Below are 26,395 nucleotides of genomic sequence, written 5' to 3' on the forward strand. Positions count from 1 at the left end.
TCTTTAAAAGTACAAAACTCTGGAAAACTTGTTTAATTTCAGAAAGATTTCTCAGATTTCCCTTTTTTTTCATCTCTGTATGAAAGCAGACAAAATTTGAACAGATATATATATGAGCTACAGATCGCTACATGTGGAAACAACACACTGCAGGCTAATTTAATGTGTTGTGGTGCAGCAACAGGTTAATTAGTCTTTGATTTTAGTAATTAAACGAACATAAAGGGAAGAGATTAAAGATTAAAATAAAATGTGGTCAACATTAAAAATTGTTTTACATTTTAGCGCAATTATTTTTGATTGAAATAAAAACGCAGTCCGTGGTTTTAAATCATTTATCTTTTTTTTTATTATTATTTTAATGTAAAACTTTAATGTCCATTAAACTGTATGATTAAACAGGCTGTTTTCCGTTGCACATGCATATATATATTTTCTGTTTTTAATGGTGTTGAAAGCCGCAGTGATCCCTGTGTTTCCCTCTCCTTCCTTGAAAAAGGTGGAGGCTGTTTGGTTGGGGATGTGGGTCGGAAGTACCGTAGTTTATGTATGCTAATAGGGAGAGTTGGGGGTTGTAGCTAGATATTTACGTTCAGTGGGAGCCGCCCTTCATTCACCCACATGGTTACCAACTGGTCGCCTTCGCGCCACTTTCCTAACCCCGCAATCATTTTTAAGCAGCCTATCTGGGCTATAAATTGACCCGCGATCGGCCCGGATTCCACTTTATGTTTCGGTTTTGTCCTCCGGTAGAAAAGTTTGCGGATTAGTTACGTATTTATTTCTCTCTTTTGTCGGTAAGAGACTACACGGCAGCCCAAGCAAGTGAGCGAAGATGGTGGATTTCGGCTGGTGAGTGTCTACCGAGCGCATGTTTATCGGCAAGGAAGTCGGGTTTTGGGTTATTTTTTAATCTCTGTTTTGGTGAATGAAATCTCTAACGGTGTATTTTGTGCCTGTTTGGCGTGTCTTAATATGATGTTGGCGAGGATATCCAAACATTAACACATAAAATGATATGCTTGCGATGAAAACAGTGTAACGTGAGGCGCATGGCAGCCCCCTCTGCTCCACCATTGAGGGAATGAGGGAGATTTGAAAAGCTGTCCGGAGCTTTCTCCGCTGCGCTTTAGCAACTAGTTGAAAAATATCTGGCCTCATAATAACAAACCACGAGTTTGTACAATCATGCTAGTCCGATATTTGAAAACTAAGTTTGTTAATCTGGTTAATTTGTTGCTCAGTCTCGAGTGCAGTGGTGTGTGAGTTAAAGTGCCCCCCAGAACAAAGCAGCAGCACATGGGGCAGTTTTAGGCCGCGCGTTTTAGCTTAGCTAGCTTAGCCTAGCCGCATTAACTTAATAATAGTTTTTGTGGTGTGTGCACCAACAAAACACCACTAAGTCTGTGGGTCAAAATAAATGAGGATGACAGTAGGTAAATAGAGCCAATCCAACGGGACAAACGCACCGTTGGTGTATTTTCAAACGTGTGCTCGTTTGTTGTTGGCTAACGGCTAATGCTAATCAATGTCGTCAAACTCAATTTCTATTTTATTAGTCCACAAACCAGACATAAAAATGAGCAAATTGCTTTTGCTGAAAACACCCCAACTGCCCTTCTGCCATCTCCAGTGATAATTAGGTTAACTACAGTAACGTTAACACGGTTTGCCATGTTTTCATGGAGCTAACACCAGCTCGCAGCAGCTAGCTAACGTGAAGCTACCTGCCCAAAGCAGCGCACGGCTGCTGTTTGCTGCTAGCCTCTGTTCCTACATGCACGGTTGCCTTGTTTTCTAGGAGGTCCGAAACCGCAAGCCACGCTATTTCCTGCAAATAAACACCACGCTATTGCAAATTTCAGTGTTCAGTACTACGTTGGCGTACAGCTTGATTGGTTTTTAAGTCATTTATGCTAAGGTTGGCGCACTTCGAGGCGCCATGTTAAAGACGGTGGGGGAGGGGTGAACAACACTGTTCCCTGCGCAGGCGCTCCCGTGTTGCAGGGAACGCGGGCCGCAGGCTGTGCTGCTCATTCATGTTTTCACTGACCTCGTGCTGCTGTAATAAATCATAACATCTTGTGTCGCAGCAACTAACTAGTGTAATTATCGACTAACCAATGATAATGATGCATATTTCTGATGTGGGGAAATGTGACCTACATGTTTTTTAGATACGCTAAATTACAAGATATTGAATTCACATGTGCACACTATATATCTAACTTGTTGCAATACCTAAAAGTCGCATTCATTGTCTAAATAAGCTATCATATGTGCTTTTTTTTATTTTACAGAACCAACCATGAAGTGCAGGACTCCAAACACAATTGCAACATGGAGCAGTATGACCATCTTTCCCATGGTGCTGGAGGGCAGCGATGCTGTAATCAGTCTGTGTATTGTCAAAGTGCTTACAGTGCAGGTAGTACTATGTAATACCTACTGCAGTGGAGGCACTTACAGCAATACCCTGACACTGATGTGCAGAGCCTCTGATGTTACATGTCATTTTGAAGTACTGTCTTTGTGCTAAGGTGCATCTAGTGCAGATAGTGAAATAGACTAGCACCTACTGCCCTAAGTGCTCCTTCTGGCATAAGGGGCTGTGATATGCGCCACCAGACCATTCTTAATTTCTAATTGGGCTCAATATCTCGCAGTTCTCTGCTAGTTTTGCATAGTTGCACTACAAGAATAGATGAGTTGTGCAAATCTATGCAAAACTGATGGTGGCCTGCTTGCTCTCCACCTGTTAAGATTTTCTTGGTTTTGGGGGTGTCGCATCAAACACAATCTGATTAATTCACATGTAACACTGTTCTTAAAAACCAGGAGTTTTCCCCCCTGTTTTCATCCAGTGACACAGTTTCAGCAGTACTAAAGTGCTTATAGTGCAGGTAGTGTTTTCTATCTACTGCAATGTGAGCACTTGAAGTACTTCTAACTAACTGCAACTTTCTGAAGCTCAAGTGTTTTATATTGTCTGTGAAAATTCATCTGTTAGTCATCACATGGTCAGTTTTGCTGGTTTGCATTCAGCTTTAACTGTTGTTCGCTGTGCAAATCCATGCAAAACTGACTAGGTCGATGAACTGCTCTGCCAAGTGGAACCGTTTTTTTTTTTTCCATCAAGATTGCTTTTTACGGCATGGTGGGTATTTGCACTTGTGCTTGGACGAGCACAGTTTGGATATTTGGTACTTGGATGTATACAATTTGGAGATGTCCCTTCCTGTGCAGGTGGGGATTAGTAGCAATGCTGTGTACCTGGAGGTATTGCACTTGTCCCGGCCTGTGTTGGAACGGGGAGATGGAGGCGACCTTTATCTTGACCTGAGTGTTGATCAATAAACTGCTGAGCTCAGCGACATGTCCTGGTTTGGTCTGTATGAAATGCATGTGATTACTAATGGGGATGAGTTTTGATTGTAATGTTGCTTGAAATATATTAAAATTTTATACTCATTTTCTGAATGCTTTATTGTGCAAATCTTACAATTAATGGGTTGTAGACCTAAAATAGAGATGCTTTTTTGCCTCCAAAGTTGATATACAATTATGGAGTATAGTTGGAAGGGTTTATATAATTGTATCTTAATTTGTAATGCTGCCTTTTATTAGAAACTGGTTGACACAAATGCAAAGACTGAGCATGTTTTGACTTTATTCTACAGTGAATTGCTTCTTTCTGCAATCTGATTAAACAATTTACCAAAATTAAACTAAGTGGTGTCACGTTGACCACCTTTGCCACCACATTAAATGAATTGTGGTACCCAGCTGGGTTTATATGCTGCATGTTCTAATCTTGTAACATTAAGTTGAGTTTGCAGTAGTGGAGCACTCTTCACTGACTCCCCAGATAAATCACAGGCCAGGGAGGTACATTCAAGACCAGTGCTGGTTATAGAAAGGGGGGTGGGGTGATTGGACTAGTCAGGGAATTAATTTTTCATATTAATTTTAATGTTAAACATGATATATGCTCAAAGACATGACATGAACACTTACAGTATCTGAAGTCTAGTTTGGTTCAAGTTTGGTTGTGATGCATTTTTTTTCTTGTTAGAAATCATTATGTGGAGCACAAGTTTTAATTCAAGGTTTCTTTGTTACATGTGTAGAGATACAAATTAAAACAGGCAGTGAAATGAAACGGTGCTCTGTTACTGTGCAGGACATATCAAGGGCATAACAAAAACTGTTGAAAATAGAATACAAATATAGAAATGTATTAAAAATTATAAGTGCAAGCTGAAAATATATGCAAATCTAACCAGTTTCCACTCCTCTGAGAAACTGGTTAGATGACATATCAGAAATCTACACAAATCCCCCCCAAATATCTCTAATCTTTATGCAAATTAATCACAAAATGTTTAATTTAATGAGGGGGTGGGGACTATTTTACATTAAATAAGACCAGCACATGAAAACCCTTAAATGTGCAACTTATTACTTTCTAATTTCATGAAACATTAAATGATATATAGATATGATATTTAAACTCATAAACGTAGACCTATATTGTATTTTAATCATACTAAGCGGCTGGGAGTCATTAAGCACGGAGTGTGGAGAAATAGTTTATCAGACTGACAGCCTTTAAAAGTTGTTAGTCAGATGTAATATTCTTTGGCTAACTTTTACATCAAGGGTGTTTTTATAAAAACCTAAATTACTCATGCCCTCGTGGCGCAACAATATGAATAAACGTCCCCTAAAATCCACGATACTAACCCTTTTAAATAGATTTTAATTTAACAATAATAATAATAAACAAAATTTCTGTTTTGTTTTTCAGATTATTTAATTTCTCTAGCCGGCACAGTATGAAACTCATTAAAAAATAATTCATTAGTCTTAAATTGAAGTTGACGCTTGCCCACTAGATGGCGCTGTCCGCCTGCAGGTCAGCTGCACATCCAGCGGCGGAGTGCAGGTAACGTTACGGTACCGCCTCTGCTGTCGGTCCAACCAACTTGGACAACATGCCGCTTTCAAACAGAGTCACACCGCAGCAACTTTCTCTCCGTGTCCGGATTTAAATGGTTATCTGGAGCGTCTCCTCTTCTCGACACAAACGCCACATGGTCGATGCTGAATCCTGAGACCTGAAATGTGGACGGGACTCACCTGAGGGGACTAAAGGTTAAGAAGAAACCTCAACTTCCAGACCGGCTTGTGTTTTTTCGGGGAGTATTAACCGGGATTTATTAAAATGTCTCCGCTGTGGACGAACTACATTTTCTTCCTGACGTGTTGCTCTGGATTAGGGTTTGGAAGCCCGAACAAATGCGACGAAGTGCGAAAAGTTTTCCAACTCAGGCAAATTGGACCAAATCAATTATTGCCTTTAAGCCCCAGACCAGGTATGTTGGAGTTAAGCATCAAGACTGAACAGTGATGTGCCTTACAGTTTCATTTGTTGGTTTATTTCCTGCAGTTAAATTCTCATTAACCAGCCAGCAATGTAAATTATCTCACAGTTAATGTTGGTTAGCTGTATTTTCTTCGTTTACGTCTCCCTAGCAACCAAATTATCAACTGCCAACCACTGAATCAAAGAAAAATGCTTGAGAAGTTAACTCAGCACAATGTTACCTCCCTAAAACTGCACTGTAGCTTTGAACCTGTCATTTTCTGCCCTCTTGAAGTTCTCTTTGTAGTTACAAAACACACCTTTTCAAGCACATTTCAGAGGCGTGTGTGCAGTTATGATAATAATATAGACAGTAGAACAAGAGAGGTCTGAGCTGTTTAAATGACATCTTTTTATGTGACCTTTAAATGGAAGAGGAAATAATGTGTGTTGCTTGAAATCCTGTAAGAATGAAAACTCACATAAGTCCATTCATCTAATGAGGAGTTTCACCATGAACCCCCAGAACAACTTTGGTGCTCCTTGTCAGAAGTGTATTGACCTTTATTGGAGGAATGGTGATCAACAAACCTGTCAAATCCTGTAAAAGACCCCTAGAACCTTCTCAATGACCAAATCTCCTACAGTAGCTTAAAATGTCATCATTAACCATGAAAAACTAAGAAACAGCCCCTGACCTCTCAAATCTTCTTAACACCCATCAAAACTCCTTGAGTAGCCTGAAATGTCATCAGTAACCACTACAATGTATCAAATAACCCCTAGAACCTCCTTAATGACCCTTAGAAAGTCCTAAAGGAACTTCAGAACCTCCTAAATGACCACTAGAACCTCCTAAGTGACCCCTAGTGAGAAAGAACTCTAGTACCTCTGTAATGATCATAAACAAACCTCTTAAAGGACTCCCTGGCCATTGAAACTCCTTAAGTATGGCAGAACCTCTTCAGTGACCACTAGAACCCCATGAAAGATCCTTTGTATCTCATTAGTTACAAAAAGGATAAAAATGACTTCATGTCGGACTTCTAGGATCTTCTCAGTGAGTAATTAAACTTCTAACACAATCCCTTAAATCTCTTCAAAGATCCCTAGAACCTTCTCGCCAGGCATCAGTTCTCCTAGAGTAGCCTAGAACATCCTGAATAACCTCTAAAATCTATGATACGACTCCAAGAATATCATTAATGAGCCCTAGAACCTCCTATAGGGCCTCTAAAACCTTCTCAATGGGCCCCCAAAACTTAGCAAGTACTATAGAACCTACTTGGGGACAACTAGAACTTACTAAATATGACCCATAGAATCTCCTGAAAGAGAAGAGAAAGCACTGAAAATATGAACAGAACATCTGGAACACCTTCAGTGGCTACTAAAATTTTGTAAAAGACCCCTAGAACCTTCTCAGCTGCCATCAGCGTAGCCTAGCAGGTCATTACCTAATAAAATCTATGAAATGAACCTGAGAATCTCATAAAAGAACCCTAGAGCCTTCTTAACGGCCACAAAAAACGGTTCGAGGACTGCCTAAAATACTGCAGAACCTCCTCAATAACCACTAAAATCCCTTGAAATGATTCCTTGAATCATCAGTTACAAAAAGGTTTCAAACATAGGACTTTTGGAAACCTTTCAACAGCCACCAAAACTCCTGAAGGACTAAAAGAAACTAAGACCCAACCAACACTGAGGTGGTAAATCTTGACCCAGGTTTTTCCTTGAATCTGTTACCTCAGTTTGTACCTAGCTTTGGCAGGTTTAAAGATAGATTTTCTTGGTGTTTGTACAATTAAACAGCCTATAAAAGGTATTACTTATTGTTTACTTCTACTACTACTTGCAGTACTTGGGCTAATATAAAATTTGCTATTTTAATCCTATGAAACTAGAAACTGAGCTGTTCAGATTACTTGCTGGTCGTGACTAAGAAAACCAAACTCTGCTCCTTCCAGCTGACTAAAGCAGATAAGTGGCTTGCAGGGATAAACAGGAATTATTTTGTGTAAAGTTAGGTAAACTCGGCTTCACTTAACTTTCTCAACACCACCCATAATGTAATTCCACATGATGCTTCTCCACATGATTTGGGGGGGGAAATGATGGGTGTGGATATTTCATGTGGGCTCTCATTGACTCAATGGTCTGCTGCTGCTGCTCTCTGTGCTCGTCTTGGAAAAGTAAATCTTAATGGTGTTGACTGCCATCCTGCCACAAACTGCTCCCTATAAACTTCACCACCGCCCCTTTCCTCTCCCTTTCACTGCTGTGTGGAAACCGATTTCAATTGACAGAAAACCCTCAAATGCCCCCTAAACCTCTAAATAACCCTTATAATGCCATCATCACCACTCCTGCCCTGTAAATGAGCCCGTGCGGCTGCATGGATTTAAACCTCTGTGCTGTTTCTTTACAGAATTGCAAACTGAAGAGTCCTTTCTCTAAGATAAATTGTGTGCAGTGGGTGTCTGCTGTAGTTTAAGCAATGATAACCTCCTGATTCAGTGGCTACTAACCTTGTAAAAACACGTGCTACTGTTTGCAACTGCACCTTTGATGACCTTTCTGGCAGCCTCACACAGCTAAAAAGTCTTCCAAATCCAAATGCATCTTTCTTAACACTGGACAGATATAAATTGTTTCCTTGATGGTTTCAGATTAATGTTGTGAAGTACATCAGATACGTTAATGGGCAAGAGGTATAGTCGATCCTAGAGCACGATTTTAGAAGTTATCTATAATTGAGCGTGGGCTTGTGAAAAATAACCTCCAGAAATTCCAGGAATCCGAGAGAGAGAACTGTTTTCATGTAATAAGAAGTGCTGAACAGCCTCCAGTTAGGTCAGAACACAGTAGGTCAAATGTCTGTCACCTCGGCCAAACAAAGCTGTTGTCTTTGGTGTTGGAAGTGGAAATAGTTCTGGGTTTTAAAAACAAGACCTGCGGCGCTTTCAAGTTGCCTTATCTGGAAGAGTTTGAATTCCTCCTTGTGTGCCATCGACCTGCTCCTGCTCCCTCCTCGCACGGGGAGCTGATAGCGTCTCTGGCAACAGCCCTGCATGCTCTGCCTAGGCATGTCAGAGAGGCTTTTGCAGAGTTTTTGGTCGCTTTTAAGATGTTTTGATTGTCCCGTATGTGTGCAGATTGCTTACATTTGTTGGTAGTGGAAAACCTGAGACGCATCACTTGGTGAGGTGATAACGCTTTATCTCAGATCTTGTCTCAGGATGTAGGTGTTTTGGTTTTCTTGCTCCACTAAAGCACAACCATTGTATGTACCTTTACCTTATGTTTTAGGCACATGTACCGTCATTATGGCTTTAAAAAAATTATATGAACAAAATCAACTATTGATAATTAATGCGGACACGATCAATTTCTTGATCACCTACTGTTTTCAAAGAGTAGGCCTATTTTCCATTCAGATTACAATCTTCATCAGATAACAACCTCAGTTTGTTTGTTAGTCAGTTTGAAATATATCAACATGTAATTGTTTGAAATTTTGTACAGATGTTCATGGTCCCTAGACAGACTATCATGATCCCCTGATATTTCCTCTGGCAGGAGTGTCTGTATTGGATGGATTGCTGCGAATTTTGGTTCACACATTCAAGCCTCCTTTAGGCCGAATTGTAGCAAGCTTGGTTATGCCCTGATATTTCCTCAAGCACTTACAAGAGGTCAAAAATTTAATTTGTCTAATCCTGTGGCTGAAGACCATACCTACAAAACAAATGACATTCCCATAAGCCTCAGCTTTGTGTTCAGTGCTAATTAGCAAGTGTTTGCAGGCTAACACGCTAAGCTAAGATGGTTAACATGATAATCATTATACTTGCTCAACATTACCATGTTAGCATTGTGAGTGTGTTTGCAGGCTTGCCGTGTGTCTAGGCTATTGGCTGCATTTCATTAGTCGTTCAACATGCCCTGGTTCACTTCACCTCAGAGGAATCCCCCCCACTATCATAAGTGTCGTTCCATTTGTCTGAGCAACTAAAGGGACCTTGGTGAGGTTGACCCTTGGAGGGCTGAGGGAGTGAGTCAACAATGATGATCACTTCAAGGTGTATATCACTCTCAGTGCTTTGCAGTCATGCATTTGGTGCAAAAAATATTTACCAGTGACAATGCATATCAAAGAATGTTTCACACATGAAAAAAAAATTATGTATTTTAAGATATCACAAACTTGTAGTGATATTAACTATGATAATCATAACACAGATCATGAAGAGACATTTCTAAATCTGAAACTGATACAGCCCATTATCAAGTGCAGAAGATGCTTTTGCCTCTTTGAAATGAGCCTCCAGATAATTCTGATTAATTGGAAAAGAACTATGGTGCCAAGCTACAACAGATGATCAATCTCAAAGTGTGTTTCATTAAAATCCCCTGCGCCTCTTACGCCCACTGCTCTCCAAGTGGCCTCCGTGTGACGTATGCTGTTATGTCATACCAAGGGCTGAGGGGAGGTGGAACTGCTAATGAAATGCGGGGGAAGATGATCTCTAAAGGGCCCTTCCAACTCAAGTCTGAGCTGTTTCTGTCAGAGGACACGTTAGGGTTGAATACAACCTAATAACTGGATGTTAAAGTTTGGTGGTGGCTATCAGTGTTTGTGTTTGGCAGATGTTCAAGCCAATGTTATCAAAATTAATTACTCACTTTGCCCTTGTTTATACCTTACACCCCCATCACACGACCTACATAAGAAAATGAAACCATCCATGACAAGACTGGCTGTTTCTTCATAGTTATTCTTAATGTCTGCTTGGATTCTCTTGAATTTTCTCTCTTCTTTTCTGAACACCTGTCTTTGGATGACTGACCATTTTGAAAGTTTAGTGGTGGGGTGAAGGGCTGACTAGATGTTAAACTTTTGACCTTACAGTAGCATGATGGAACAAACCATTTATTTACAACCATTATGTTAAAGAAAGGAAGAAAAAATAGCAAGCCTCAATTGGTGATTCTCCCAGGATTTGTCTTGTCTCCACTGCACGCATGTCTGAAGAAAAAAACAAGACTTGAAAAATGACTCAGCGTAGCTTACTGGCCGTCATATCACACTTGACACCATATAGACTAAAGAATATAAAGGATATAAATAAATGATCTGTTGATCTTTAAAAATCAACAGATCAACTGTTATTGCTAAGCAAAAAAAAAGGTTTAAATCAAAACCTCAAACTCAACAGTCATCGAGTCATGGATTTGGACAATTGTGACACCCCTGTTGACTTTACCTCAAAGCACTGCTCTGCTTAAGTACAACCTCACAGAGCTGTGCCTGCTAGCATGGCTAGACTCTTCTAGTCTTTTTTTTCTTCCTGATTAATGCTGTTTAAGGAAGGAAAAGCTGCTTGTCAGTTTGGACAGCTGGCAGTCCATCAAACAGATAATACAGAAGATAGTTAGACGAACGCACTTATTCATACCTTCAGGGAGGTTAGGGTGTCAAATCCACCTGACTTGCATGTCTCTGGAATGTGTAAAGGAAAGTGGAGCGCCCTAAAGGGAGCATGCAAATCCTCAGCCCCAGTTTTTGTCTCTCGTGCATTGGAGTCGCAGAGGAAAGCATTCCTTTCTCTGACAGATAAATACCTGAAGATGGTTGAAAAACACATAAGGTCGTTTTACAACATGTACTGGCTCCTCTGAAGGTATTTCCTCGATCCAAAACACCTTTCATTTAGACTTAAAAAAGATTTTAACCCATTTTCAGAGTCTTCTAATCCATTCTGTTTAATAATGATGTTGCTAATATGTCTTCACTTAATTTACACAGGGTTAACAAAAAATGTATTATCAGTTATATTTGTCTATACTGATGTTACTTTATATTATTTGTATTTTCTAACAACATTGTGTTAAAGGTGCAGAAGGGATTCTGGAGAATGATAAATGACTGTTAGGTTTCATTCCCAGGTCGTCATATACATGCGTTTTGGGGATGAGGCTTGACAATCAACCATCTCACCAAGCCATGATTGTCCAAAGTTTCCAAACCATCACAGCATCAATTTTCTAAAGCCTGAGCAGAGCCAGATGAGATGCAAAACTCTAGTTCTCCCTAAGACCACTTGAATTACATCATGCTTAAGGGTTGTGGTGGAACTTGTGCCCATTGACACCAAAAATAAACAGACTACACCAGATTTAATATTTCTCTGGTGTTGAACAAAAAGGCCAAAGGCTCATTTTCAGCTAACTGCATGAGGAAATAGTTGCAACTCGAGAGTCTTTGAGGATTCTGGAAATTCAGAACAGAGGTAAGTGTTATTAAAAGGCCATCTGGGTTTTTTAAAACATTTTAAAGAGAACAAATGCTTGTCTCTGTTACTGAAATGTGAAGGTAATACATGAGAGGCACAAACTGGAGCTGTCAAATCCCATACAGAGTTTGTCTTACCGACTTTCTTCACACAGAACCACCCTGCATCTTAGTTTTGTCCATTTCAATCCAACCTCCTGTGTATAATATTTTAAAACATAATATTTAATCTCAATGCCTGTCAGGTTCAGACCTTCAGGTGTGCATGTCCAAGAACCTGACATGCTGCACCAAGAAGATGGAGGAGAAATACCAGGTGGCGGCCCGGAGAGACATCCAGAACCTCGTCCAGACATCCAGCTCCAGCCTCAAGTTTCTCATCTCACGTAATGTGGCTGCCTTTCAAGGTAAGAATTAACTGTTTGTGTGTGTTTAGGCATCACTGTTGTGAAGGTTAAACTTCAGAAATGTGTGCTGAGATGAGATGTTTATGTGGATAATTGTATGTGTGTAGATGTTTGTGTGTATTTCCGAGTTGGAGTATACACTTTGGAGTTCTGGTTTGTGTGGGTGCTGTAAAAACAGTGGATGAGTCAGTTTGTGTGTGTGTGCGTGTGTGTGTGTGTGTGTGCGTGCTGGCAGTGAGGCTCCACATCAGAGCAAACAGAGCGGGGTCTGTCCTCCTTCCAGATCTACCACTACACTCTGATCTTGAGATTAGATAGGCTGGCTGTTCCTGTTGGAGACTTAGGAGGAGGCTGTCTGTAAGGGAGACTGACTGTCAGGGACGTCCACTGGAGCTTTTACTTAAAGCTTCTCTTTCTTTGCAAGGTGTCCAGCTATACTGTACCCTAATAAGAAAGCCAAATACCCACATTTATCGTCCAGGGGCCGGGTTACAAAAACTTCCTAACTTGCAGATCCTATCCTAACTGTTTGGTAACCATGGTAATTAGTGTTTGGACCTATTTTAGGGAAAAAAGCCATCACAGATGAACAGTTCCTACGTCAGTGTTTCTATCCTAATTTAAGATAGAAATGTATATTACACAAACATCCCAGCTTCCCAAAATGTTAAATAAACTCTCTTTACTGTAGGATAACTGTTAAGCTGTCCTGATTTTACCCCTTTCCACCTGTGGTGATAGCTAACTAATGATAGCTACTACTACAGTGGTAGTAGGGTCCTGGCCCATACTGAGTTCTGATACTTAATGCCATTTCAGTTCTTATAATGACTTTAGAAAACATTTTATCACGTTTCTCACTTTCTAAATATAACAAATCGTTGTTGCTGTTTCCCACTGCTAGCATTAGCAAACACCTTGAACTCTGTGTTGTGTTGGTTCTTCAGGTGTTTTATCTAACTGCTTGCGTTAAAGAAGTTTCTTTTTGGAAAGTGGTATTGGAGTAATTTTATGAGTGTGAGTACATGAGGCCAGTACTCGATCGATACCTGATGGTGGTATCATGCATCCCCACTAACAGCAGCTAACAGTAATGGTAGTGTTTGCTAAAAGTAGCTATCAGTAGTGTTTGTTAACTTAAACCAAAACATGTAACTCATATGACTTGCAGTTAAGTGCCGTTATTGTTTTTGCTCCATTTTTTTTTGATCTTTCACTGTGTGTTTCAGTATGTTAACTTATATAGCTCAGCGAAATGACCAAAGAAGCATCTGTTGCTACGTAACAAGAAAAAATTTGATAAGCGATGTTGGATTGAGTGGCTGATTTCCTAACCTGTGGTAAATTAGGATTTGTTGCTGTTATACCTACCTCTCTATAATACCAAAGTAGAAAATCCTATCCTTAGACTCTTCTTATCTTAAGACTTAAGTTTCTGTAATACAGCCAGTGGGCTGCAGTTATCACATCATAAACAGGCCACTGTCCATCCCTAAAATTGTTTTTGACTTCTTTCTCTCACTGTTTTTTCCATTCCTTTCCATCCTTTCTCTCAACAATAACTGACAGTTGACTTACGGTACAGGCAACAGCTCGCCTCTGTACGTGTGCTCTCCCTGCCCAGTGTGGGATGTTTCTCCCACTCTAGCTGATAGCTGTCATATGACGGCTGAAATGGGTGGGCAACAAATACAGAGCTTATGACTCGAATGTGCAGGCATATCATTAGGCCAATTCACTTTAACGATGCCTCTCAGTTTAAAAAACGTGCTGTTATCCTCCTCCTAAACTCAAATGATTTATAGGAGAGTCTCGCATGATCACAGTGTTTTAGTTGCGGTTTGCAGGGGCAATGCCTGGTTGTTGTCGTCAGATGTTTGATGTGTCTACTCAGGCTCTGAAGTTGAACTAAAATACTCAGCATTTATGATAAAGTTTATGAAGCATGCCGCCTCTAAAATACTGTTAACTTAGAACAAAGTGGTGGACGGTCCTATGGGAGTTGTAGAGTTGAAGAGTCTTATTTAAAGCATAAGACGGGTGTTATTTTATGTGTGTGTGTGTATAAATCCCATTAAAATTTAATCTCTCAATACTTTTTTGACTTCCCTATGTGATACTTAACCAAACTGAAGATGTAAATCATACTATTTCAGAAGTTAGCTTTAGACTGCCCTGTATTCCTTAAAATAAGCAGACATTGTTTGCTAGCTATGTAGCTAAAAAGCAAAAAAACAACAACATTATATTGTTTACTATCTAGCTAAAATTTTAACAAAAATATATATTATGCCCAGTGCAGCAGTGTGGCTCACTGACTCACTGTTTTTAATAGTTTTTGGTCAACATATGAGCTCTATGGCACAGCAGAGTAAGCTAAATCAGGATTTTCTCAGGCTTAGGATAAATTCATTGTCAGTTATAGTCTTCTTGACATTAGGAAAAATATAGACCATTACCAGCATTACCCTTTAATATGCATTTAACCTTAAGTGTCTGGAGGTGTATTTTTCTTTCGGCTCCTTAAAGATCTTGTAACAGTCTCGGAGCTGGCAGGTTTGTTCAGACAGGGTAAGTCAAAAAAATCCTTAGAAAATGAGCAGTGCTCACATGGTTTCATCTGTGGAATGGCAGCCAGTGTGCGCTGCTGCCAAACCAAACAGAGTTCCCTGTCAACATCGGCTCTCATCAGTCAACAAACATTGGCGGCTGCTTCCAACATCCAGGCTGCATAATACAAGTGGCAACAGACGCTCAGCAATTTAAGTCTCATATTGGAGTCACAGCCGCAGCATAACTGCTCTGGATATTACATTTATTAAGTCATTATGTCGTGTTCCCGAGGTGTTTTTGTGATTTATTATATTACAGTGCAAACTAAGGCTGCAGCTATCTATTACTTTAATTAGCCATTAATCTGATGATTATTTTCTTGATTTATTACATTATCATTTGGTCTGTAACATTTCAGAAAGTTTCTCAAAGCTCACGTTGGCGTTGTGAGATTGCTTGTTTCACCCAACCACCAGTCTGACCCTGAAAACATTTACATATGAGAAGCTGGAGCAAGAGCTAATATGTTTTTTTTTCTTGAGAAGATACTTAGACAATTACTTGTTCATAAAAAATGCTGCTTTCAATTTTATGTTCAGTGACTAATACCCTTGAAGATGCCCTGTGGAGATTTCTTCTAAACAAACAAAATTTATGGTTACAATTAGTTTTTCCACCAGAACACATTGTGTGTATCCATGAGGTCTAATAAACTTGTTGAGTGCTTTTCCTTTCTCATAAAACATTGGAAAAAGCAATTTATAATATTTTAAATTGTTGTTTATATTCATGAATGTGTTCCCATACCACCATACTATTTAGTATGCCAGAAATAGATAACATGTCAATTGCAGTATGACAAAAATACCAGGATGTCCCTCTGCATCCGGTCGCATTTTGCAATATGCAAGCCAGATATTTCTGTCTATTCTGTCCCACAGTCCTCGGTACAGCCCAGTGAGCTGCAGAGAGAGCACAGACAAATGATGGCTCACTAACAGGTAACAGAAGCTGCAATGAGAGATCACATACTATTTCTTTTTACTTGAAATTTCATGATATGGACTGCAACAGATGCATGAGCAAGAAGGTCAAAGTTTTAAGCGCAGTCTATGACAAAGTTGTGCTTGTTTGCATGTATGATACGAACAAAATAGGCACCCACTTGTAAAAACATCAGCCCATACACAGTTCCTATGGCCTATGAAGAAGTATGCAAACATATGGAACAAAGAAAAGAGCATATGGAAAAATATTTGTGCATTTGTGCATCATTGCCACCACTCTGTTTTCTAAATTATAAAATTCAGGATTTCTAAGAGTAAGAGTGTTTTTATAGTGGTCATGTTACGTAAGTAATGACATAATTAAGTATTAAAAAGTGGTTTATGTTCATGAATCCAAATAAATTCCACATGAAAGAAAGTAATACAAACAAAAAAATTCTTGTCCACCTGTTCGATATTGTTTGTCTTGCTTATGAAATAAATCTGTGCTGATGAAAAGTGATACTTGTTCAAATGTTGATGCAGACTTTTTAACTCACAGTCTACAATATCTGTTTACTCTTTCTCTCTCACAGACACACATGTGCACATGCACGTACACACATACACACACACACACAACCAGAGAGAGAGAGGGAGAGAGCCACCCACGTGGCATTGTTCTATTTGGCCGTAGAGGTTTTAAGAGCCTTTGTCACACGGAGAAACACACTGTGGCACCATATGTATGGGAAGCACGGAGGGACAGAAATGTCTGGCAGGTTCTTAGATCTTAACAGAGTGGAAAAAAACAGCTATTTTGCTCTTCATGTGCAGACATAAAAGAAACACAAGTCAAGCATTTAATCCGTCTTTGCTATCTAGGCAGTGTTCAATGATGCTGAATTAATATGAGTGAATTGTTTGTTATTCATCTTGTGTGACTGTGAGTTTTGTCTCGGGTGTTTTCAGATTATAATGGGAGTGGAAAAGGGCCAACAAGTTTACGGATCATCTTGAAATTTAAACAAGTAGCAGTGTTACTGCTCTGCTTCACCATAAACATTTTTTGTGGAGTACAAACATAAAATAGACAGTAGGTGGGTTAGGGTTGTACAGAAAAACAAGTCCCTTAGTTTTAGTCTCCGAATGATTGGCAGCCTGCACTGTAATTTGAGAGACAACAGAGAACAAGCAGAGTGTATAATGCATTACAACCACAGACAGGAAGAAGGACGAGTTAAAAGGGGGCAGGCTAATGTGGTCATTTGTTTTGTGCAAAGCCTTCAATTAGGCATCTTTATATGATGCAGCTGAAGGGAGCGGGGGATGAAGAAATTAGAGGAATGTAGATGGATAACAGTCTGAAACACTCAGGAGACACTGAGAAATTACACCAGGCAATAAAATGCTATTTAAAATGTTTTTTTCCCCGGGGATTTTCTCATGTTTTTGTGCTTGTAATGGGCACAGTTAAAAGAGATCTTCAAGGGCATCTTTTATGTAGAAAAAAAAAACAACTCAATGCTTTAACATAATGAGTAACACAAATAAGCAAAAACAAGCGCTTGAACTGTTAATTATGAGTACAGCTTCAAAGCGCAGCTCATCCTGCAGTAATGGTTCATTACAGTTTTCTCTTTTCTTCAGAGAAATGTGCTGCAACATTTCAATATCTCATCCTTAAATGAACCTGACTGCTGCCTTTCAAGTCATTTCACAGTCAGGAGATAGCCGGGCAGCAGGGATAGAAAAAAATAGGAAGGATAAAGACTGAGTTGATGGCATAATGTCAGGCAGACGGCCTTTGAGTTTTTTCTCCCTTCTTGCTTCTGGTCTGTCAGTAAGTCTCTCAGGATTGCATGTTTTCTTTCGCCGGTTGTGAGGTTCCTGCACGTCGTCCTCACAATGCACAAATATGCAGCCTGCTGAGCAGGGCTTCAGGGGAGATCTTTTTTCATCCTGTGCAGGTTTGTCTTACATCCATGGCAACAAACCTGTGCAATCCCAGCACCCCGCAAGGCTGAAGTCAAATAAAACTCTGAAACAGAACCCACTATGAATCAGCTGTTAAGATGCCTGAGAGAGTGTCTGAGGAGGAGGAGGAGTGTTCAAATCACAGCAAAACGCTCTGAGATCACCAGATCAAAGGAACGCTCTCCTTTGGGACAAGCTTTGATTAAGGAACTCTTTGGAAAGCAGTGTGTTGCTTTGTGCTGACTGCAAAACTGAAGGATACTGCAGCTGCTGTAAATATACAGCAGTGTCCTTCCTTTAATGATGTAAGTAGGGAAAGAATTGGTTATAACTTTGTCCCTGCAGGTGTGGCAGTCAGTCATGGTCCAGTTGAACCTATAGAAATATTCAAAGCTGGTAGACTTGAACATTTTGGCTTGCGATGCCTCAAAAGAATAGTTTTTTTTTTTATTTTGAGAGACATGCTTTCTTGCAGATTAAAAAAGTGACACCACTCTTATGTCTCTCTATGTATGGTCAGCAGCGAGTTAGCTTAGCTAAATAAAAACTATTGTTTCACAATCGTGTGCTACAGGAATGAGTTACAAAACCTGGAAATTAGTTAACATTTTTGCACTCCTGGTTCCCTCATCTCTAATTCACTGGGACTTTTGAATATGTTTTTGGTTAAATGCTTGAAATAAGATCTGTAGTAAACACAAGCTTAGAGGATTTTCAGGTTCTGTTCTATGTCATAAAATATGTCAGTAAATACCTCACTTGTGAATTTCAAAGCTTTTACGTATCTTAAAAAAGGTGGTTGATAACAAGTGGCTAAATTAGACCACTGACTTTGTCAATGTCAGGGACGTTGAACTTAATCAGATTAAACACCAGCCACTTAGTGATGCTGATGTTGAAGTCATGCAACTGTGATGTAGTTTGTTTATAGCTAATGTTAATGTTTTACTTCTGGTGATTATGCTTCTGCCTCAGAAATCATAAAAGTGGTGTTCATTTATCTTGCTAAACAAAATGTGTAAGCATCACTTTGCCACATTTTCTGTAATAACCCAAAAACCAATGGAAAAATCCCACTGGCTTTTTGTTGAGGGAACCAGAGCATTGCTAACTTCTGGGTTAGCCCACAAAAATATATCAACCCTGCAGCACTTCTTTTCCATACACATGTGCTGACTTGGTTTGACTTGGCACATCAGTCCAGCAGGGCGCATATTTGCATCTCCATTACAAGAGGGCTATCCACTTGAAGTTGTGTACAAAAAATAGTAAATGAACATTTCATGTCCTATTAATTCATCACAATAAATGTCCCTATTATTTTATTTTTTTAAAGCTTTTATTATGAAACCGCAAAATCAGGAAATGATCAGTTTTCCTCAGCAGTAACTTAACATGACTCCTATGCAGCTGAAAGCGAACATGAAACTGTATAAAGCAGATACCTGAAAATACAGAGACGCAGAAGAGAGACTAAACTTCAAACCAGAGATTCAGTTAGAAGCTACAAAAGTACTGAAAGCTGAAAACTTTGAAAAAACTGCTTACTCTGTGCTGTCCTGCACACACTTGTTTGAAGGGGAGAAGTGGGTCATAATGGGTTGGCCACAGTCAGTGAGACATCACCACAACTTGCTTGGAGGCGGTTCGGCCATGCTTTGGCTCCACTCTGGAGATGTTCCATCTTGAGCATGACTTGGCACAGCTCGGTTTGTTATAAGTGGTAATGGAAATGCAAATCGGCACGACACGGTTTGACTCGGTGCAGTCCAGGAGAAGCCCCATAAATTCACCTACCAGCAGTTCTAAAAGTAAAAAAAAAGGTTGATCTAATGCTAAAAGAATAGTGTGACATTTGGAGAAATGAGAGAGTGGGAAGAGCGATTTTATATAAACAGCAGAGACTCTAGCCCAGCTGCTGCCAGTGTTACGTTTCTGTTTGTGTGCAGTGGATTAATTAATGAAATTTTGACATGTTTGTAGGTGTATTTATTAATCTTTGGACAGGACCAGGCCAGCTGTTTCCTTCTGCATCTAGTCTTCATGCTAAGCTAACCATTTCCTGGATCTAGCTCCATGTGTGCACGCATCAGTGTTTTCTGTCTTTTCATCTAACTTTTGATAAGAACGCAATGTTGAAAATGTTGACCTATTCCTTTGCAAAAAGTGACTACTTGTGCTGTATATGCAGACTCAGCCTGAATGTTTTAAAATCCCATAATTCATCTTTCAGCTTTCACCAATAACCACTTGATGAGCAAGTTGAGCCTGACTGTTATAAATTTAATGCTACTGTTACTTGAATGTCTGTTGAATGTCTGTGGGATGAAGCCGATGTGGCCATTAACACTCTGTGGCTTGTGGTCTTCCTTCCAGTCGATGTCTCATTTTGGTCTCCAGCCTGGGAAGAAAAAAAAAAACAGGTCTAGTCAACAGGAGACAGAGGAATCCAGCAGACGCAGTTAGTCAGCCTTTGCCTTTTTATTTGCTGTGCTCCTAATTGTGAGCCACTGTTTTGTCAGGAACACAAGTAGTGCTGATGAATGTAAGATCAAACAGGCAGGACTGAGTCAGGACTGAGTGCTGGTTTCGTTGAAGTGGAACGCCAGCCTGTTGTGCTCAGGACTTTCCATTTGCACTCATAAATGCTAATTGTGTTTCTGTTTGCCAACTTTTAAAGGATCCACTGCCCATCTTTTGCTCTCCGAATTTAAAAAGGAACATAGTTTAGTGGCAGTGGCCCCACAGCTTGACTGAGTGGAGACCACAATCAGCCATCAAATTAGGACAACTCACTCTGTGCCAAACAAGGAGGTCTCAGTAGGAGGCGAGTAAAGTTGTTTTGATTGCTGCTGATTAGACAGATGATGTTTTAAAGGGTTTCTGCAGCAGAGTTTCCATTTCAGTGCATAAATTTGTTGGTTGTGTTAAGCGCAGTGAAGTAAGCACCCAGTTGGCTAACGCCCATACCACATAACCGCCACAACATCCTGGGTTTGAATCCTGTAAAAGAATATTTTTGATTTGATTGAAAAGTCAGAAAAGGAGGAAAGACATCCTGCAAAAGACAGTGAGCAACTTCAGCTTTCACTTCCAAATATGCTGACTTCTGAGGCACAGTCAGTGGCTTTATGACATTAGATAAGCTGGAGTTTTATCTGTGGCAAAAATGACTCCAAAAAAGAAATGGGAATCTAATTTTGTGCAACCCAGGAATGTATAGTTATACACTGTGACCGTGCCAGAACTTATATGTCACAAGCGAACCATATCTACAAAACATCAATTTTTCATGAGCTTAGAAAACAGACATCTTTTTTAGCTCTGTGACAATGCATTTTTCTACTAAACCAATTTTAAATGCTTTATTAAGGTTATGAAGTAGGAGATTTTACAAACAGTACAGTAAAATGTGTCTCTGAAAACATTCGAGGCGAGAAATAGGCAATGTAGCAACATAATCTTGATTTTTATTTGATCTGCTCTGCCTGCCTGTTATTTTTTTCTACCAGTGTGGCTCCAAAAACAAAATTGTACCTTGGCAGACTTTGAGAATTCAGCAAATAACATATTGTTATCTTAAGAACTGATATAATATTATATCATGATTAAACACCACTGTGATTTATACCACTAGTCTCTCACTAGACGTATCTGTCAGAGCAAATGAAACATGAGCTCACACATTTGTTTGGTTCCCAGACTAACTGAAAGCATTAATTTGGCTTATAATTTATGTCACAAGGGAATCTATTTTGATAATTAACAAACTGTGACTCCCTGATATAATGTGCTTTGACTCATGCTCTACCTCACACATGTTTTGTGTTGTTCAAAGCCTGATAACAGTCTGTAAGTCCTGCTTGTATTACCAGTTGGGCAAAACCCCAGAGCTCCAGGCAACAGCAAATTTGTTTGTGCCTTAGAGGTGGGGTAAGTGATTCTGGAGAAAGAATCAGAAAAGGGCTCAACAATCAATCCAACCCAAAACATCACTTGCTTATGTGGGAATGAAACTTAAAAATTAAATTGTTTCTCATTTACTCCTCCTTTAAGGCTGGTCCTACATCCTTATGGGTCTTATCTGCCTGCCGTGTAGAGAAGCGTCCAAATTGATGTGGTGTATATTCTTAAATACAAGCAAGCTCTTGCTAGTGTTGGAAAAACAAAACATCCAAACAAAACTTAGTTTTTTATATCCAATTTTATCTATTTTGTCAAGTAGGCAACATTAGAGTGTGAGTTACTGAAATCTGTGCAATGATTGTAGTTTGAGATGGCTCTCCACAATCTGTTATTGAGAACTTAAGATAAAGATCATCTGGTTTACAATGGCGATGTCATCTAGTTGCATAACTTAAGTAGATGTGCAACTAACACTTATTTTCATTATTGATTTATTTGTCTAATATTTTCTTGATTAGTTGTTTGTTTCCTAAAATCGGTCTGTTTTCTATCTGGAAAAGGGTGAAAAATGTTAAGTGGTGTGTCCCAAATATCTTGTTTTTGTCCACAGTTCAGTTGACAGTCACAGAGGAGTAAAGATGCCAGACAATATTCACTTTTAAGAAGCTGAAATCAGAGAATTTAGACTGTTTTTACTCAAACCAGTTAATCAGTAATCAAAACAGTTGGCAGTTCATTTAATAACTGATTCATAATTGATTAATTGTTTGTTGGTTGATATTTACACGTAAAATATCTGGTGGATTCCTTTAAATTAAATGGCACTTTGTGTAATGTGCACGTTGCAAGCTCTGGCCTGAGTATCAATGATGTAAAAGTTATTTTGAATTGCCTCATTTCACTAATTTCCTCTGTTGACGAGTTGCTTCAGAAGTCTGAACTGTGGATAAACACACTTCTTCTGTTTACTTTAATATTGCAGTGTGATTACCAGGCTGCCCTCCAAGGGATTTCGTGCACAAAGTTGTTCTAAAAGCGGCGCTGCAGCAGCCACAACACTTACCTAACTGCTCCTTTGCAGTCCACATTTCTCCGAGAATTTCACGTTCAAAACAGTAATTTCTTACCAAGGACAGATATTGTGCTGTGACCAGGCCTGAGCAGCACTGCATCACTGACTACAGTAACACAGTGTTCTCTTCCAGTAAAGTTTCTATGTTGGTCACAAATTGGCTGCTCGCCTCAGTCAGGGAAAATATGCAGCTTTTTATAGGACTCTGCATTTTAGGATCTTTTGTCTTGAAAATGAACATTCCTCATGTTAAATTCCCCTCAACACCAGGCTGTCTCACATAGAGGCTGCTTCTTCTTTTATCATGTCATAAAGTATCTTACTAGTTATAAAAACACCTGATACTACAGTAAAAGAGGTGTGGGATAAGCATAGTAAACATACAGATGCTGTAAAACAATAGTTGTAGTTCCTCTATAAAGCAACTTGAGGCAATACCCAGAATACCATCTTTATGACATATTTCTAGATATTTGAAGCTTTTTTAAGCCACACCAGCAGCATGGTTGTATAGGGATGGAAATGTCTGTCTGTCATTTGGTCAGTTTACCATTTTGGTCCAGACTGAAATATCTCAACAACTGTGGGATAGATTGCCCTGAAATTTCGTACAGAAATCTGTAAGGCCCAGAGGAATGATTTAACTGACTTTGGTGATCGTGCCACCAGCAGCTCAATTTTTTCACTTGCTCTGTGAAATATCTCAGTATCTACTGGATGGGCTGGCTCAAAACTTAATACAGATGTATATGGCCCCTAGATGATGAAAGACTTTGTTGATCCGCTGACTTTTCCTCTAGAGCCACTATAAGGTTGACATTTGTGGTTTTGATTGAAGTGTCTTAACAGTGTGCGAATGGATTGCTGTAAAAGTTGGAACAAACATTCTTGTCCTCTTCAGGATGAAATGAAATAACTTTGGTGATCCCTTAAACTTTGAGACTGAGTGCTAAATTGTGTACATCAACTACATCCAAACCACATCATGGGAAATCATCACAATCTGAGTCTAGAATCTCATATGGTTACGCAGAGCTACTGCTGAACTGACACTGAGTAAACTGTGGGTGTGTTTGATGTAGGGACTAGGGCAGACTCACTTGGGAAGCTGGAGGACGTGTTTTAAGGTGAGGATAGGGAGCAGTTGTTGAGGTGGAATCAGGAAAGGGCTAAATTTCAAGGGAAATTCACAGTATTCATCAGACAACTAGGTTTAATCAAATAATTGTTGTTGAATGACAGCTTTTGGCCAAAATGCTGTGGCACATACAGTGAACATGTATAGTTTGTAATTAACCACCTAATCTACATGACTGGAAATAATTCACTTCTGAAAAAAGCTACTGAGGTATTTGTTTACATGGACCCTAATATTTGATGAATAATCAGAAGAGACTGATCCGATGCAGCCCAATCAGAGGGAGTGTTCAGTTAGATTTTGGCGGGTGGTGTAAACCTGTGACAGTCTGTTCAAAAGGGAAATAATAACCATGTAAATGCTTAATCTCATTGTTTCTATCTGGTTGGACGGTAGCAAAAGAGAACTGGTCAGTAGCAGATCCAACTTTTCTGTTAAAAACCTTAAGAAGCTCTCATAATGTTCCCGGGATACGACGTGGGTCCATCTTGAAAATTACTGGGCGGAAACACACTGGCTGTTGGCAAACTGGAACCTCTTCTTCTTCCTCTATATTTCTGGTAGCTCAGATGTCTCACAGCGGGCAGAACCAGTGTGCACATGTTAAAAAAAGTTGTAACTTTCTTATTAATGCAGTGGGGCATTTAAACATGTTTAAACAATCACTTTACTTAGCGTCCATGTAAACAATTAAGTTGGAATTTCTAATCAGAATTATTTAAATCGGATTTAAGAAATATTGTCCATGTAAACATACCTACTGAGTACTTTGGTTTCTGACCAAATACCTGCACAACACTATTGCTAATTTGCAAATGTTAGCATACTAACATGCTAAACTAACCCTGTTAAAAGTTGTACCTGCTAAACATCAGCATGTTAGCCTATTATTGTTAGCATGTTAGTGTTTACCTCAAAGCACCCCTGCGCTGTAGTACGGGGCTGTGGACTCTCAGTCTTGCATGTCCAACACTAGCAAACCATTAGTCCTTCAACAAAAAATACTCTTATTTTTTCCCGCAAAAAGCTATGAGAGTTTCTTGTTTGCGTGGGAAATGAAAAATGGGAAGGTTGAATTTGAGACCACTGATGGCAACAATGCAGGCCTTGTGAGATGAATAGTTGCATGAATTGAATATACTGAGTGGTGGTTATATTTATTTCAAGATTTCATTGGTTGACTCTCACAGCTGGGCTTCAAATCCTCTCTAACCTGCTCTCTGTTCCTTTGTGTGGGACCTTTCATTTATCAGACTCTTTGTCCACCGGGTCTACAGCCGTGCCTTCTTTGTTGTCACTCCTACAAGAGGACTGTGGGTCTGTGTGTGTATATGTGTGTGTGTGTGTGTGTGCGTGTATGCCAGCCATTGCAGGGGCCTCTCCTCGAGATTTCCACAGAATTTGGGCTTGGCTTTGTGATTCAAGGCTGGACAGTTGATCCAGGGGAGGACAGAGAGTGAAAAAGAATGCGAAGAAGAAGAATGAGCGACTGACGGAGAGAAAGTTGGGAGGATGCCAGATTCTATTGAAAGTCTTTGCACAGTGTTTGAAGTCAGAGGATGAGGATTTAAAGGGAAGCAGGATTATTCAGAGTCAATACCCCTCAACAATCCAGGCGTTTGGGCTGCTGCAAAGAAACAACGTGGTCTGAGGAGCCACGGCTGTTTTCCCTCCGTCTCCTGTTGCAGCTCATCTGTCAGACATGCTGGTTAGCGTAGTGCTTTTTTTTACTCTTGTTACCATTCTCTGTATGTACAGGAGTTATTCCACATTTTTTGGGTATATTCATTTATGTTTCCTGGCAGAGAGTTGGATGAGAAAACTGATACCACTCTCACAGCTGAAATATGAAGCTATAACCAGCTGCCTGTTAGCTTAGCTGAGCACAGTGACAGGAAGCCTGACTCTATCAAAGGTAACAGTATTCACCTATTAGCACCACTGATGTTCACTTAATGACACAGTATATCTTTTTGTGTAATTTTTGCAAAAACCAAAGTATAAAAATGACAGCTTGCCATCTTCAGGTGACCATTTGCTGGACTGTTTCTTTTCTAGAAGCAGTGACCCCCTGGATTCTTTGCTAGTTGCTTGGCAACTGTTTCGCGCCAAGAAATACTTAGCCAAAGTGTCTCCCCTGCTGGTGGACCACGATGGGACCTTGTTTTCTGAAAAAAAAAAAATATGTGCAGTATTTAATGGCGACATATGATGTAAATTTAAAGGATACTTTTGGAAGTCAAAGAAAGTCATAGTTGAACTGTAAAGCCTGCGAAAATACACACCCAAAATTTGTGACAGTGATAGTTAAGACAGTGACGTCATAACTTTGTAGAGCAGGGGCTCCGGTAAAGCTCACTTTGTAGAGCGTGCACACCATCTATTGAGGCAGCCTGCTGTCCTTTGGTGCACGCCATCCCTCGTCTTTCTCCCTGCTTTCCTGTCAAGCCTTCACCTGTCCTATGTAATAAAAGCAAAAATGCCCACAGACATAATCAGAAAAACAAAACAAAAAAACACTGAGCTGGTTCCACATGCTTGCTCTTAAGGAAGTCTCCTAAGTCTGCTTTTGCGTAGCTGTAACTCCCAACATGGCCAGACTTCACCTCTTTTAACAGTTTTTTCTTGCTCAAGAAGAACGAGATGAAATGTGAGATGTTTGTGATGTATATTGTGCAAGATGAGAGATA

At 39.7% G+C, this 26,395-nt stretch overlaps 1 protein-coding gene and 1 long non-coding RNA gene across 2 annotated transcripts in view; both read left to right on the forward strand.

Moving 5' to 3' along the window:
* Positions 1-382: 382 nt before the first annotated feature.
* LOC146332795 (uncharacterized) lies at positions 383-3,472 on the forward strand. Its single transcript, XR_014771274.1, has 2 exons — positions 383-852; positions 2,301-3,472. It is a non-coding gene; the product is annotated as an uncharacterized LOC146332795 (long non-coding RNA).
* Positions 3,473-4,954: 1,482 nt separating this feature from the next.
* The window catches only part of gpc5a (glypican 5a), a 193,967-nt gene continuing 172,526 nt past the window's right edge, over positions 4,955-26,395 (forward strand). The window contains exons 1-2 of the mRNA XM_084715467.1: positions 4,955-5,378; positions 11,912-12,073. Of these exons, the coding sequence (XP_084571593.1) occupies positions 5,228-5,378; positions 11,912-12,073 (313 nt within the window). The 5' untranslated portion in view covers positions 4,955-5,227. The remainder of the gene's footprint in view (positions 5,379-11,911; positions 12,074-26,395) is intronic.

The sequence above is a fragment of the Lutjanus erythropterus genome, chromosome 1 (assembly GCF_056507025.1).
Source record: "Lutjanus erythropterus isolate fLutEry1 chromosome 1, fLutEry1.hap2, whole genome shotgun sequence".
NCBI lineage: Eukaryota > Metazoa > Chordata > Actinopteri > Lutjaniformes > Lutjanidae > Lutjanus > Lutjanus erythropterus.